General features: G+C 41.8%; 1 protein-coding gene across 1 annotated transcript in view; it reads right to left on the bottom strand.

The window, feature by feature from the left end:
* The window catches only part of USP9X (ubiquitin specific peptidase 9 X-linked), a 316,211-nt gene that overhangs the window by 98,446 nt on the left and 203,121 nt on the right, over window positions 1-14,644 (bottom strand). Inside the window, 3 exon segments of the mRNA XM_040338099.1 lie at window positions 152-372; window positions 596-803; window positions 12,162-12,308. Of these exon segments, the coding sequence (XP_040194033.1) occupies window positions 152-372; window positions 596-803; window positions 12,162-12,308 (576 nt within the window).

The raw sequence follows: 14,644 nt of genomic DNA on the forward strand, positions 1-14,644 counted from the left end.
GGGGTTGAATCGAGAGCACAAATTTTTAACAATAACTTGTACAGCTCTACAGCACGGTATTTATGACAAAAGGGTGAGGGTACACCAAAAAAGCACTGTGAAACAACTCCAACAGTAAAGTATTGCCTGGAACTGGCCATTAAAAATGTACCTCATTGTCCTGTTTTTCATCCCCAGACATGTCATCGTCAACATCACTGCCAGTGCCTTCAATAGCAAGAATTCCATTACGAATGGCAGGTATCATATACAGTTGCTGGATAACAGAGTTCATGTAGCATGTAGCCCCAGCATTTTTGAGCCCCACAAAACCCTTGGGGGGCCGCGGTCCAACTGGAGGCAGATACTCCCATTCTGTAAGTGCTTCACAACCTGTAAAATAAAGATGTTTTTTTATATATATTTTTGCTGTGAGTTAGCCGAAGAAACAAAATTGCACCAAAATGTTAAAAATGTTAAAAATTTTCAAAAGTTGTTGAAAGTTTTTTTCAGAGATCTACTGCCAATGTATGCCTTACACACTTGGTATTGGTCTTGCATTTTCAATAACTGTTTAACACATTTAATGTATCAACGCATGTTTCATGTGCAGTACCTGAGTAATACATTTCATTTAATGTATCCACAATCTGTCTGAGGTTCCGAACACATCCCACAGCTAATGCAACCAGAAGCTCAAAACCTGCATTAATAGTGGCTGGTGAACTGCAGACGGGGATAGCTTGCTCAGCTGGTAGCTCTCCGGTCTTCATATACTGCAAATAGACGTTGGATGCTGGAAATATGAAGTCATCAATCAATTCCTGAAAGAGAACAGACCTTATAAGAATATTGTATTGTCTGAACTGCTGCCATTACCAGCAAATGCATGGCAACATTTCTGTCATAACTGAATTTATTTTTTTTAAAGACAGGAAGAAGGCAGGACTAAAGAACCAGCTGGGCCAACATGGTGCAATTAGAAATCACCATTTTCCTCTCTCGCTCTATTTGATTGAAGGCATTAATTAGCCTAAACTAAGACCAGGGGATCAAAACACCTGAGGCTAGAGGATCCCTGGTTCTAGCAACAAACAGAGGCAGTTTATTAATTATAGGTACTTTTAAAGCGCTTACAATTTATGCAGTTCCCAACTCATTCATGCATACTAGGGCTAATTTAGGCAGGCGTCAATTAGCCTACCAGGATAAGGTTTTTTTTCTGACAAACACAGGCACAGGGAGAACATGCAAACTATAGGCAGGTTTGTTGTTGAGTCTGAAGTCTAGGATGACCACATCCAGAAACCCCCATTTTCGGCAGTACAGACTGAAAACCATCTGGATGATGGGTCCATTCCCATTGATCCAGGTGAAGTACTCCAGGTTAATGCAAACCTGGGAAATGTCGGCAGAGATAATCTGCTTTCCAGTGGTCCACTCCTGGAGTGGGGACGGCAGAAATGTTATGTCCAAGAGATGATCTAGTTCACTTCCTTCAAGGCAGCCAAATTAGTGGAACTTGTGTATGCCATGTGAAATTTTGTAATTTGAAGGAATTTTTGGAGAGTTTTTAAATCCACAATAGAATGAATACCCACATTGGACTTTGGTACCATGAACAGGTTTGAGTAGAATCCTTTGAACCAGTCTTGTGGGTGTACAGCCATATAAGAGATATAAGAGAGAGAAAAAAAAAAAATCGCCTTTAAAAAATTTAAGGGGTCATTATCGACATTCCAACACTACAAGAAATGCAATAAAAAATTTAAAAAGTGCAATCAGGGCAGATAAAAAATAGACCACGAGAGAGGGAGACATAGCAGAGGAGAGTAAAATAAAATCTTGCCCACATTTTTTAAATATATTAATAGTAAGAAAGCGAGGTCAGAGGATATTGGTTCCATATGATGATCCAGAGAAGTTGGTTACCACTGACAAACAGAAGGCAACTGTACTAAATGCATTATTCTGCTCAGTTTTTACAAAGAAAAAGGAGGGGTATAGTAATAAAGACTGCATCGTTCAGAACACATCACTGAATGTACCCTTGTGGCTAACAGAAGCCAGTATCTAAAAAAGACTTGAAAAACTTCTCGCAAATAGATCACTAGGACTAGATTTTGCTTACACCCGAGAGTCCTCAAAAAACTTAGCCAGGTAATCGCCAGACCATTATTTCTATTTTTAAGGACAGTTTAAAAGCCAAGTTCACTTTTTTTTCCTTCTAAATTCCAGCTCCCCTATGTACCAATAATGTACTTCTTTTGCAAAAACAAAACAGCTTCCCATCTATTCTACACATGCTTACCTCACTGTCATCATGGCTGTTTAAAAACACTTCTCCATTACTTCTGCCTTACTTCCTGGACAGACTTTAGGTTATGGACATGCTATCTGTTCATTAACTGCACATCCTATCTGTTCGTGAACAGAAACATTTCGCAGGTTTTTTTTTTTAGGTCTCTGATTCTCCTTCATGGTACTTTCGGTACAGACTGGGCGGATTTTGTGAACAGAGGAAAATAACTTTTCAACATTAGATAGCATGTTGCGTGAAGCTCCCTTTTCAATATATCTGACAATCTGAGGGAGAAAAGTCTTATGCAGCCTTCTCTAATATTTCTTCAGTGCACTCTATCTTCTATTTGTGTCTGCAGCCTCTAGAACTGGGATATCCCATGGAGAAATGGGAGAAGAGGCCTGATGTTCCTCGGCCTGTACGATGGAAGATGGCTGTATTAGGGCTCTGTCTGATATATTGTGACAGATGTTGAGAAACCTGCATTAGTCAAATAAGCCCCTTGTTGCGTGCCCGGACTAGAATCGGATGTGGAGACCAGTATTAAAAACAGGTTCTTGGTCCACGGCAAGGGATGCATCATCACTCCGAGTTTGGGTGTTGTGCAGGCCTTTTGAAGAGTAAATATTCACCTGTGATTTTGCATTGGCTCCCTTTCGTCTAGTCTCCAACATAGCTAGAAGAGAGGAAATTCCCCAGTGGGGTACTCGTAGATTAGGGTGCAGAAAATATAGGTTAAGCCTGTCCATAAGGAGTATGCAGAAACCCAGGTGTAAACCATCCTGTAATGAATCCTACTGGCAGAAGGGCAAGAAAAAGAACCTTAGTACCTTATAAGAGCTCTAGGAAAAAGTGGCGTTAAAGTGTGGGATCAGTGGTGTGATAGGCATTAACCCAAGACTGAGCTTTAAGTGGTTGAATTTTAGCACCAAGTTTGAAAAGTTTGTATTGTGCAGTCAATATTCTAAAACAAACATAGCCCCCTTTTTTTATAGTAACTGTCAGAAATGTAGGATGACCCCGTCTTACCGGTCCATGATGCTGGACTGTAAATAATATCTAGGCTTCACCCGTCATAGTAGACATACCCATTAAAAAGGTCCTCAGGAACTGGGTTTCAAAGCAATGGACCATGGCAGCTTGCATTTTATCAAGGCTGTGCTGATCCAGACACGTGGTTTTGAAGCTGGCATTAGAAGAAGATGCGTGCTTGAAGAATTGGAAGATGAAATAAGAAAAATAATAAAGTAAAAAAAATCAAGCTAAAAGGCAAGTTTCCCAGTGAAGGAGGAAAGGTCCATCGCAGCCAGACGCTAGGACTAAACTAAGGCCACAGGGAGTGGGGTAGGGTTATAGGGAAGGCACCCATGGGACTTGGCCTCAAACTCTGCCAGTGTTCAATCACCTGAAGGTACACACCTATCGCCCATGAGGTATAAACATTCTGCCTGTGTTCTGTAGTATACGAACAAGATAACGTTTTAGACCAGAGCTGGGACAGAACCTGTCAAGCTTTTACAGCTGTCTGAATCCTCTGACTCCTCAGTGGGTACAGCTTCTACTAAAGGTGGCCATACACTGTTCGAATTGCAAAAATCGTATCAAAGAATTTTCGTATGAATTTCGCACCGTTAGTGGGCTGCAGTAACAGCCAATTTTCGTGCGGCAATCAAATTTGAGGAATCCGACATGTTGCAAATTTTTTGAAAAACAAACGATTTTCTGATCAATGATGGGAGAATCGTGCGAGAAATGTAATAGAAAAAAAATGCGTATGTACAAGAAAAGAATATTCCCGAGAGAAAGGAATATTCCCAAGAGAAAAGAATATTCCCAAGAGAAAAGAATATTCCCAAGAGAAAAGAATATTCCCAAGAGAAAAGAATATTCCCAAGAGAAAAGAATATTCCCAAGAGAAAAGAAAATTCCCAAGAGAAAAGAATATTCCCTGGCTTTTCTGTAGCAACATGAAGGTTTGGTCCGCCGAATTTAGAAAATCAATGGTGGCATCATCGGAGCAAAAAAAAACAAAAAAAAAACATTGATTTTGAAAAGAAAATTAGTTCGAAATTCGACTGTGTATGGCTTGCTTAAGACAGTAGCACAACTTAAAATAGGACTGTGGGCTGAAGCAATTATTACAGTGCCTTGAAAAAGTATTCATACTCCTTTTTCCACATGTTGTGTTACAACCAAAAAAAACTTAAATGTATTGTATGTAAAAAAAAACAGAGTGGCACATAACTGAAGTGGAAAAAAAATATGTTTTTCAATTTTTTTTTCAAATATATTTTAAAAGTTTGGCGTGCAATTGTATTTAGCACCCTTTACACCGATACCACTAATTAAAATATAGTAAAACCAATTGCCTTCAGAAGTCACCCAATTAGTAAATAGAGTCCACCTCCTGTGTGTGATTTAACCACTTAAGACCCGGACCAAAATGCAGCTAAAGGACCTTGCCCTTTTTGCGATTCGGCACTGCGTCGCTTTAACGGACAATTGTGCGGTCGTGCGACGTGGCCCCCAAACAAAATTGGCATCTTTTTTTCCCACAAATAGAGCTTTCTTTTGGTGGTATTTGATCACCTCTGCGGTTTTTATTTTTTTGCGCTATAAACAAAAATAGAGCGACAATTTTGAAAAAAAAATGCAATATTTTTTACTTTTTGCTATAATAAATATCCCCCAAAAATACATAAAACATTTTTTTTTTCTCAGTTTAGGACGATTCTTCTACCTATTTTTGGTTAAAAAAAAAAAAAAAAATCGCAATAAGCATTTAATCGGTTGGTTTGCGCAAAATTTATAGCGTTTACAAAATAGGGGATAGTTTTATTTAGAATGAATGAATGAATGACTTGTATAGCGCAACTCATGCGAACTGAATCGCCTCTGGGCGCTTTTTCCAGCCAGAGTCTGGCTGGTGCGGTCATTTTACCCCGTAGGATCGTGACACGCTTGGGACACATAGTCATACACATATATACTGGGGCAATTTTGGACAAGATCCAATTTACCTACCAGCATGTCTTTGGAGTGTGGGAGGAAACCGGAGTACCCGGAGGAAACCCACGCATGCACAGGGAGAACATGCAAACTCCAGGCAGATGGCGTCGTGGTCGGGATTCGAACCAGCGACCCTTTTGCTGCTAGGCGAAAGTGCTACTCACTGCACCAGGGGTGCAACGGATCAAAAAACTCACGGTTCGGATCGTTCCTCGGATCAGGAGTCACGGATCGGATCATTTTTCGGATCGGCAAAAAAAAAAATCTCCCCCACTGTAATATCCACATCTCCTCCCCCCCCCCCCCACCAACTATAGTACCCCCTCGGTGCAGACACCACCCCCTCCTCTTAGTACAGAGACCCCCCCTTCTCAGCACAGTGACCCCCCCCAGCTAGTACCAACAGACTAGCGGCGTGTCCCACGAGTGCGGGTTCCTCCTCTGTGGGTGTAAACAGAGGGCCGCCGCCGGGTGTACCAAGATGGCCGTGGCTCCGGAGCTAGGCCGAAGCCACGGCCTTTCCTAATGTTACGGCGGCGGCTCCGGAGCTAGGCCGAAGCCGCGGCCTTTCCTAGCGTTATGGTCGCGGCTCTGGAGGTAGGCCGAAGCCACGGCCATAACATTAGGAAAGGCTGCGGCTTCGGCCTAGCTCCGGAGCCGCCGCCGTAACATTAGGAAAGGCCGCGGCTTCGGCCTAGCTCCAAAGCCGTGGCAATCCGCGGATCACAGTGTGTTCCGATCCGAAGGGGGTGACCCCTAGTTTTTTTTGCATTTTTATAAAAAAAAAATTACTACCAATTGCGGCGATCAGCGATTTTTTTTGTGACTGCGACATTATGGCGGACACTTCGGACAATTTTGACAAATTTTTGGGACCATTGTCATTTTCACAGCAAAAAATGCATTTAAGATGCATTGTTTATGGGGAAAATGACAATTGCAGTTTGGGAGTTAACCACAGGGGGCGCTGTTGGGGTTATGTGTTCCCTGAAGTGTGTTTACAACTGTAGGGGGGTGTGGCTGTAGGTGCGACGTCATTGTGTCCCCCTATAAAAGGGATAACACGATTGATGCTGCCGCCACAATGAAGAACAGGGAAGCCATGTTTAAACACGGCTCTCCCCGTTCTTCAGCTCCGGGGACCGATCGCGGGACTCAAGCGGCGATCGGGTCCCGCGGTCCCGGTGCTTCGGACCGGGTCGCGGGAGTGCGCCGCGACCCATGGCTGGGTACTAGTACAGGAGGTACCTGTACGTACATGTGCCCAGTCGTGTCATTCTGCCGACGTATATGTGCAGGAGGCGGTCCTTAAGTGGTTAATCTGAGCATAAAATACAGCTGTTCTGTGAAGCCCTCAGGGGGTTTGTAGAGAACCTCGTTTAACAAACAGCATCATGAAAAGGCCAAGGAACACAACAGACAGGTCAGGGATAAAGTTGTGGGGAAGTTTAACGCAGAATTAGGTTAGATATATATATATATATATATATATATATATATATATATATATATATATATATATATATATATATATATATATATATATATATAATTAAAAAAAACAAGCTTTGAATATCTTATGAAGCACTGTTCAATCCATCATTCGAAAATGGCACAACTGCAAACCTACCAAGACATGGCAGTCCACCTAAAATGACAGGCTGGGCAAGGAGAGCATTAATCAGAGAAGCAGCCAAAAGGCCAATGGTAACTCTGGAGGAGCTGCAGAGATCCACAGCTCAGGTGGGAGAATCTGTCCACAGGACAACTATTAGTCATACATGCCACAAAGCATGCTTTTATGGAAAAACATTGTTGAAAGAAAGCCATACATACCGTTTGCGAGAAGCCATGTGGGGGACACAGCAAACATGTGGAAAAGGGTGCTCTAGCCAGATGAGACCAAAATTTAACTTTTTGGCCTAAAAGCAAAATGCCATGTGCGGTGGAAAACTAACACTGCACATCACCCTGAACACACCATCCCCACTGTGAAACCTGGTGGTGGCAGCATCATGTTGTGAAGATGCTTTTCTTCAGAAGGAACATGGAAACTGGTCAGAGTTGATGGAAAGATGGATGGAGCCAAAAAACAGGGCAGTCTTCGATAAAAAAAAAAAAAACTCTTTAGAGTCTGCAAAAGACTCGAGACTGGAACGGGGGTTGACCTTCCAGGACGACAACGCCATAACATACAGCAAGAGCTCTAATGGAATGGTTTAGATGAAAGCATATTCATTCATGTGTTAGAATGCCCAGTCAAAGTCCAGACATAAATCCAACTGAGAATCTGTGGCAAGACATGAAAATTTCTGTTTAGACGCTCTCCATCCAGTCTGACAGAGCTTGAGCCATTTTTCAAAGAACGGGAAAAAATTTCACTCTAGATGTGTAAAGCTGGTAGATATATCTACAAAAAGACTGCAGCTGAGATGTACGGAAAGGTGGTTCTATAAAGTATTAACTCGGGGGGGGGGGGGCTGAATAAAAATGCACGCCACACTTTTCACATACAGTTGTGCGCATAAGTTTACATACCCTGACAGAATTTATGATTTCTTGGTAATTTTTCTGAGAATATGAACGATAAGAACTTTTTTAAAGTTGTTTTTATTAAGGCATTTCTCATAGTACAAAAGAAAAACAGAACAAACACGATATACATAGCTCAAGCTTGTACAGTACACACACCAAAATAACAGGTACAATATACTACTGCAACGTGTAGATAATAACAGAAGATAAGTAGGGTGAGGGTGCCTCAAATCTCTTTCTAGTTACAGCCCCAGTGGGCCCATAAAGCAGCTCAACCAAGACCACTCACAGAGACCAAGTCACAGATCAGTGTCACCAAGAAGAGAAGACATTTTTAACTCATGGTTAGTGTTTGGCTGAAGCAATTTATTATCAAATCAACTGTGTTTACTCTCTTTAAATCATAATGACAACAGAAACTACCCAAATGACCCTGATCAAAAGTTTACATATCTGGTGATTTTGACCTGATAACATGCAAGTTGAAACAAAGGGGCTTGAATGGCTATTAAAAGTAACCATTTTCACCTGTGATTTGTTTGCTTGTAATTAGTGTGTGTGCATAAAAGGTGAATGAGTTTCTGGACTCCTGACCAACCCTTGCATCTTTAATCCAGTGCCGCACTGACATTTCTGGATTCTGAGTCATGGGGAAAGCAAAAGAATTGTCAAAGGATCTGCGAGAAAAGGTAGTTGAACTGTACAAAACAGCAAAAGGGATAAAAAAAAGATATCCAAGGAATTGAGAATGCCAATCAGCAGTGTTCAAACTCTAATCAAGAAGTGGAAAATGAGGCATTCTGTCTAAACCAAACCACGGTCAGGTAGAGCAACTAAACTTTCAGCCACACCTGGCAGGAAAATTGTTTGGCATGCAAAGAAAAACCCACAAATAAGTTCAGGTGAAATACAGGATTCTCTGAAAACATGTGGTGTGGCCGTTTCAAGATGCACAATAAGGAGGCACTTGAAAAATGATGGGCTACATGGTCAAGTAGTCAGAAGAAAGACATTACTACGCAAATGCCACAAAGTATCCTGCTTACAGTACGCAAAACAGCACAGAGACAAGCCTCAAACCTTCTGGCACAAAGTCATTTGGAGTGATGAGACCAAAATATAGCTTTTTGGCTACAACCATAAAACACTACATTTGGAGAGGAGTCAACAAGGCCTATGATGAAAGATACACCAACACTTACTGTGAAACACGGAGGTGAATTGCTGATGTTTTGGGGATGTGCGAGGTAGAAAATTTGGTCAAAATTGATGGCAAGATGAATGCAGTAAGTTATCAAAAAAATACTGGAGGAACATTTGCATTCATCAGCAAGGAAGCTGCGCATGGGACATACTTGAAAATTCTAACATGACAATGATCCAAAACACAAGGCCAAGTTAACCTGTCTTTGGCTACAGCAGAAGCGAAGGTTCTGGAGTGCCCATCTTGGTCTCGACCTCAAAATCATTGAGCGGCTCTGGGGAGATCTCGAACATGCAGTTCATGCAAGACAGCCCAAGAATTTACAGGAACTGAAGGCTTTTTGCCAAGAGGAATGGGCAGCTTTACCATCTGAAAAGATAAAGAGCCTCATCCACAAATGCCACAAAAGACTTCAAGTTGTCATTGCTGTTAAATGGGGCACTACATGGTATTAAGAACTGGGGGTATGTAAACTTGTCAGGACTATTTTGGTAGTTTCTGTTGTCATTATGATTTAAAAAGAGTAAACACAGTTGATTGATAATAAATGGCATCAGCCAAACACTAACAATGAGTGAAAGAAAAGTTTGTGTTATTCATATTCTCTGAAAAATGGCCAATAAATCTAATTCTGCCTGGGTATGTAAACTTATGCGCACAACTGTATTTTGTAAAAAATAAATAATTAAAAACCTTTAATCATTTTCCTTCCACTTCACAATTATGTGCCACTTTGTGTTGGTCTATCATATAAAATACATTTACATTTCAGGTTGTAACATGACAAAATGTGTAAAATGTCAAGGGGTACGAATACTTTTTTCAAAGGTCCTGTACATAAGCTATAGTCCGACAGTAGCACTAAAGTAAAAGAGTTACTGCTCCAGATGGATTGTGTTAGGATGACCAGTATGGTCTTGAGGGTGCTGGCAATGGGCAAAGCAACAAGTAGAAAGAGGAAATATGGACAGCCGCACTCCGAAAAACCTTGATGGTTGTCTTTATTAAAAAAGGAAGGATGCACTACAAATCACAGCACACGACACAGGGGAAAAACAGCTGATGCGTTTTTCACTATTAGCTAGTGCTTAATCATAGCTGGTAAAAGGTTTTCTTTACCTTAATGCATGCTCTGTATTAAGGTAAAAACCCCCGCACCCCAACCCAAATACACACCCGAGTCCGATCTCAATCCAGTGCACATCAGTTCTCCCCTCTCCAGCCTTGGCTGAGAGTAGTGGGAGCCATTGACTCTTAGTCATAACTTGTGAGCAAAGTGTGGGGGGCAGGGCTGAGTGTCTGAATAGACACAAACAGCCTGGCTCGGGAGTGAGCCCACAGGACGTGGCTTCCTATGGTGGGCACTCAGCTGGGGAAGAAGCCAGAAGCGCCGACAGGGGAACTGAGAAGAGAAGGAATCTGAGATGCTCTGTCATTTTAACCACTTCCCGCCCACCGGCCGTCATATGACATCCTTGACTTTATGCAGGGATATCTGAATAATGCCTGCCGCTACAGGCATCATTCAGATATCAGCTTTTAAGCCGGCGATTCCCTACACCATAAGAACGATCATAGCGGCTGTTCCGCCGCTTGATCATTCTTACGGGAGGCGAAAGGGGACGCTCCACCTCCCGCCACCCTGCGGTGCTTCTACCGACTCACCATTATGATCGGTGATTCAGAGACAGGATCCGCCGGCCCCGGATGTCTCTATGATCGTCAGAGGCTGCGCACGATGTTATGAGGTCATGCCCAGACTTTGTATTCAAACGGTAGCGCCTCGGCTGGGAAGCCAGGATAGTTTTTTTTTTTAGTTTATTTATTTCAGGCTTCCCAGCCTTGAGGTGAGATGTGGGGGTCTTATTGACCCCATATCTCACTGTAAAGAGGACCCGTTATGCCATTTTCCTATTATAAGGAATGTTTACATTCCTAGTAATAGAAATAAAAGTGTCAAACTAAAATAAAGTAAAATTAACAATAAAAAAATTTTTTTTAAAGCGCCAGTGTGCTCGCATGCAGAAGCGAATGCATATGCAAGTCCTGCCCACATATGAAAGCGGTGTTCAAACACATGCAAGGTATGGCCGCAAACTTTAGAGCGAGAGCAACCATTTTGGCCCTAGACCTCCTCTAACTCAAAACATGTGAGCAGTGAAAAATTTAAAGCGTCGCCTATGGGGATTTTTAGGTAGAGAACATTGGCGCCATTCCACAAGCGTGCGCAATTTTGAAGCGTACACAGCAAGGTGTTTTTTCACCTTAATGCATAGGATGCAATAAGTTGAAAACACAAAGGTTTACAACCCCTTTAAAGCGGTGGTTCACCCTCCTTAACATCATTATACCATTACATTCGGCATCGTAGCGCGAGCTACGGTATGCCGGTCTTAAATTTTTAATCCCCGTACTCACTGTGCTATCGATCATTGAAGATTCCGACTCCCGCGGGGAATGGGCGTGCCTATGGAGAGGGAGGATGATTGACGGCCGGCTCTGGCACGTCACGCTCCCCGAAGACAGCCGGAGTAGGTCTCGGCTCTTCACGGCGCCTGCGCACAGGCTATGCGCAGTCGCCGTGAAGAGCCAAGCCTATTTCGGCTATTTCCGGAGGAGCGTGACGTGCCAGGGCCGGCCGTCAATCACCTTCTCTCACCATAGGAACGCCCATTCCCCGGAATCTTCAATGATCCATAGCACAGTGAGTACGGGGATAAAAAATGTAAGACCGGCATACTGTAGCTCGCGCTACGATGCCGAATGTAATGGTATAATAAAAAAAAAAATATTTTTTTTTTTAATAGGGTGAACCCCCGCTTTAAATCATATTAGTAAAAAGCATCCATTGTAACCACCCCTGGAAGTGAAAAAATTTGTCCTAACCCCTGCAATTGTCAGACTTGCTGGGCAGCATAGTCTGTAAATGTGGGGAAAATTACATCTAGATATGAAAAATAAAATCAAACTTAATACCATCCTTACAGGTATTAACCACATACAGTTTACAGAATAAAAGATTTCTTCCATGAGCCGATTGATCAACTGCTATATCAACAAAATATCTGCCAATACAGTTGGGCAACAAGTACCCACTTAAACAATAAAACATCCTAGCAAAACACATCTTACCTTAATAAGATTAGCACCCCCTTTCTCACATCCAATGTGGTATTTCTTCTCTGGAGTCTGGAATGCCAACAATTCCTTTGTTACTCCTAAGTGACCTTCAAGAATGGTCTCCTCAATACCCGTTTCACCAGTTCTTTTAACATCATCCTACATTAAACAGGACACAGCACGTTAAGATTATACATTACAGCATCTAAAACTTTAAACACAAACTAAAAATTGAGTCATTTTTGACTTACTTGTAAATTCCATATCCGAGTACAGTACAGGACACAGTCAGAGTGTTTGTAGACTCTGGGTTTTAGGGTTGCACCTTCAGGAAATTGGACACTGGCAAAACTCTTGACACGCCCCCTGGGTGCCTTTCTTGCAACCCTAACCCCACTCAGTTTGTAGCAAGAATTGCAGAGTAAGCAAGGAAAATAGTGGGAGGTCTGTATTCTAAGACATGGAATTTAAATCTAAGCCAATAAGTCTCTTTATCCTAATTGTACATTACAGGACAAAAGGCTGATTACTGATACACACGGACATTGACACGCAATAAATGAGAAAAGCAGGCAACAACTAGGAAAACAGAACTGTGCCAAAATGTCCAACAATAAGGGACAACAGAACCAACATCAAGTGTGGCTGAAAAAAACCTTGCAGCACAGCTGTATCTGCAGAAGACTGGATGTCCACCAGGGGAAATGTTTAAATGTATGAACAGAGAACCAGGTGGCAACCTTACAAAGCTGGGCTACAGAGGCCTGCCACTGGAATGCCCAGAAAACGCCAACCATCCTGGTGTAATGGGCACATAAAAACCCAGGACTAAATTTTTTCTTGAAAAAGTTCTAGCGATCAGTTCTCTGATCGATTGAGCAATTGTGGACTTTGAAGCAGGATGTACCTTGCAAGGCCTTGAGGACCAATAGGAAATCCATTTTCCTGATTAAAGCTGATGCTTGAGGTACCTTCTGATGACTCAGGCTACATCCTGGCAATGAAGAGCAATTTCCTTTGGGTCCTTTGGAGCAGGGCATGAGAATGGAAGGACTAGGTCTTCACTATAGTGGAGGACTGATACTGCCATTAGGTAGAACAGATGATCTTAGATGTAGGACTACTGTGTCAATGTGAAGAAGGAACCTACATTGCAATACTCCCAATGCACACATTCCTGTACACGGCTGTATCTTAGATTGGGTGCTTAAATGACCAACGGCTGGAACAGACTGCATTCATGAGAAGGAAGTGTCAATGTGCAGCACACCAAGATCTCCAAAATTGGGGCCAAAACTTTAATCACATACTATCAAAAAATAAACGCTTCGGAGCCACGCAGGACCCCTTCCTGAAAACGTCACTTATTTTTTGATACTATGTGATTAAAGTTGATGTATATTTTGTCCACGCACTAATAGAATCACCAAAAATTTAAGGCACCTAATCCCAAATAGAAATGTTGAATTTAGGAAAAAAGAGAAGACGGTATATTTTACGGTGCAGGGAGTAGAGCAGTAATGATGAGAAAGAACGTGTCTTAAGAAAATACAAAATTTTCTTAAGACACGTACTTTCTCATCACCGTAAAATATCCTGTCTTCTCTTTTTTCCTATGGGATTAAAGGTTTGGAACCAATTTTGTGGTGGTGACACTTCCTTATCATGATTGTGAAGAATGAGGAACTGCTTCTTACAAGAGAGATACCAATTCAGAGACATGTCGGGTAGATGTGACAGAAATCAAATATGAACACTCTGCCGGAGAGGTCATACCCCTGGTGGGTTCAAAGGGTTGTTTCTGCAGGGCAGAAAGAGCCAGATAGAAGTCCCAATGAAGCACATTGTGCTGCAAGGGAGGCCTGATCAGAGACAGACCTTCAATAAGGATTCTGAAAAAGGAGAGAGAAGTTAAAGGTTTTTGAAAAAGAATGGAAGAAACTGAAACAGCATATTCTTATCTAGAAAATAAACATTTGCTTGGGATGTATCCAAGGCAATTAGAGAGTCGCATGCGACTAGAAGGCTAAAGGGCAGAATTTTTTATATATATATATATATATATCATTTTATGGAGTTTTGAAGCATAGAACATGCAAAAGGAGAAGTCAAAAATGGTTTGATTAGGAAGGTGCACCGAGACCAAATCTCAACATCTCTGTACATATACATCAACATCCTGTTATGTACATGTAAAACTAAAAGGAACACTACTCCCTTGACTATGGTTATTTGAAATGACCATTGTAAACATAGTGCCACCCAGTAGGTCTAGAAAGAGTTGAGCTTGTTCTAAAAAGGAGTCTCCTGCAAGCAAAGATCACTTAAAAAAAAAAAAAAAAAAAGACAAAGCGAAGCCAATAAGGATAGAAAAAGTGACACAAAGAAGCAGTTAAATAAATTAATGAAAATGGATAAGCTGGGGGATGGGATGTAGTCTAAGGAAAGACTGTAGAGTTTAGATCAGAGGGTTACTGTTAGTAGCAGAAAATGAC

Source organism: Rana temporaria, chromosome 2, assembly GCF_905171775.1.
Source record: "Rana temporaria chromosome 2, aRanTem1.1, whole genome shotgun sequence".
In the NCBI taxonomy this organism is placed as follows: Eukaryota; Metazoa; Chordata; class Amphibia; order Anura; family Ranidae; genus Rana; species Rana temporaria.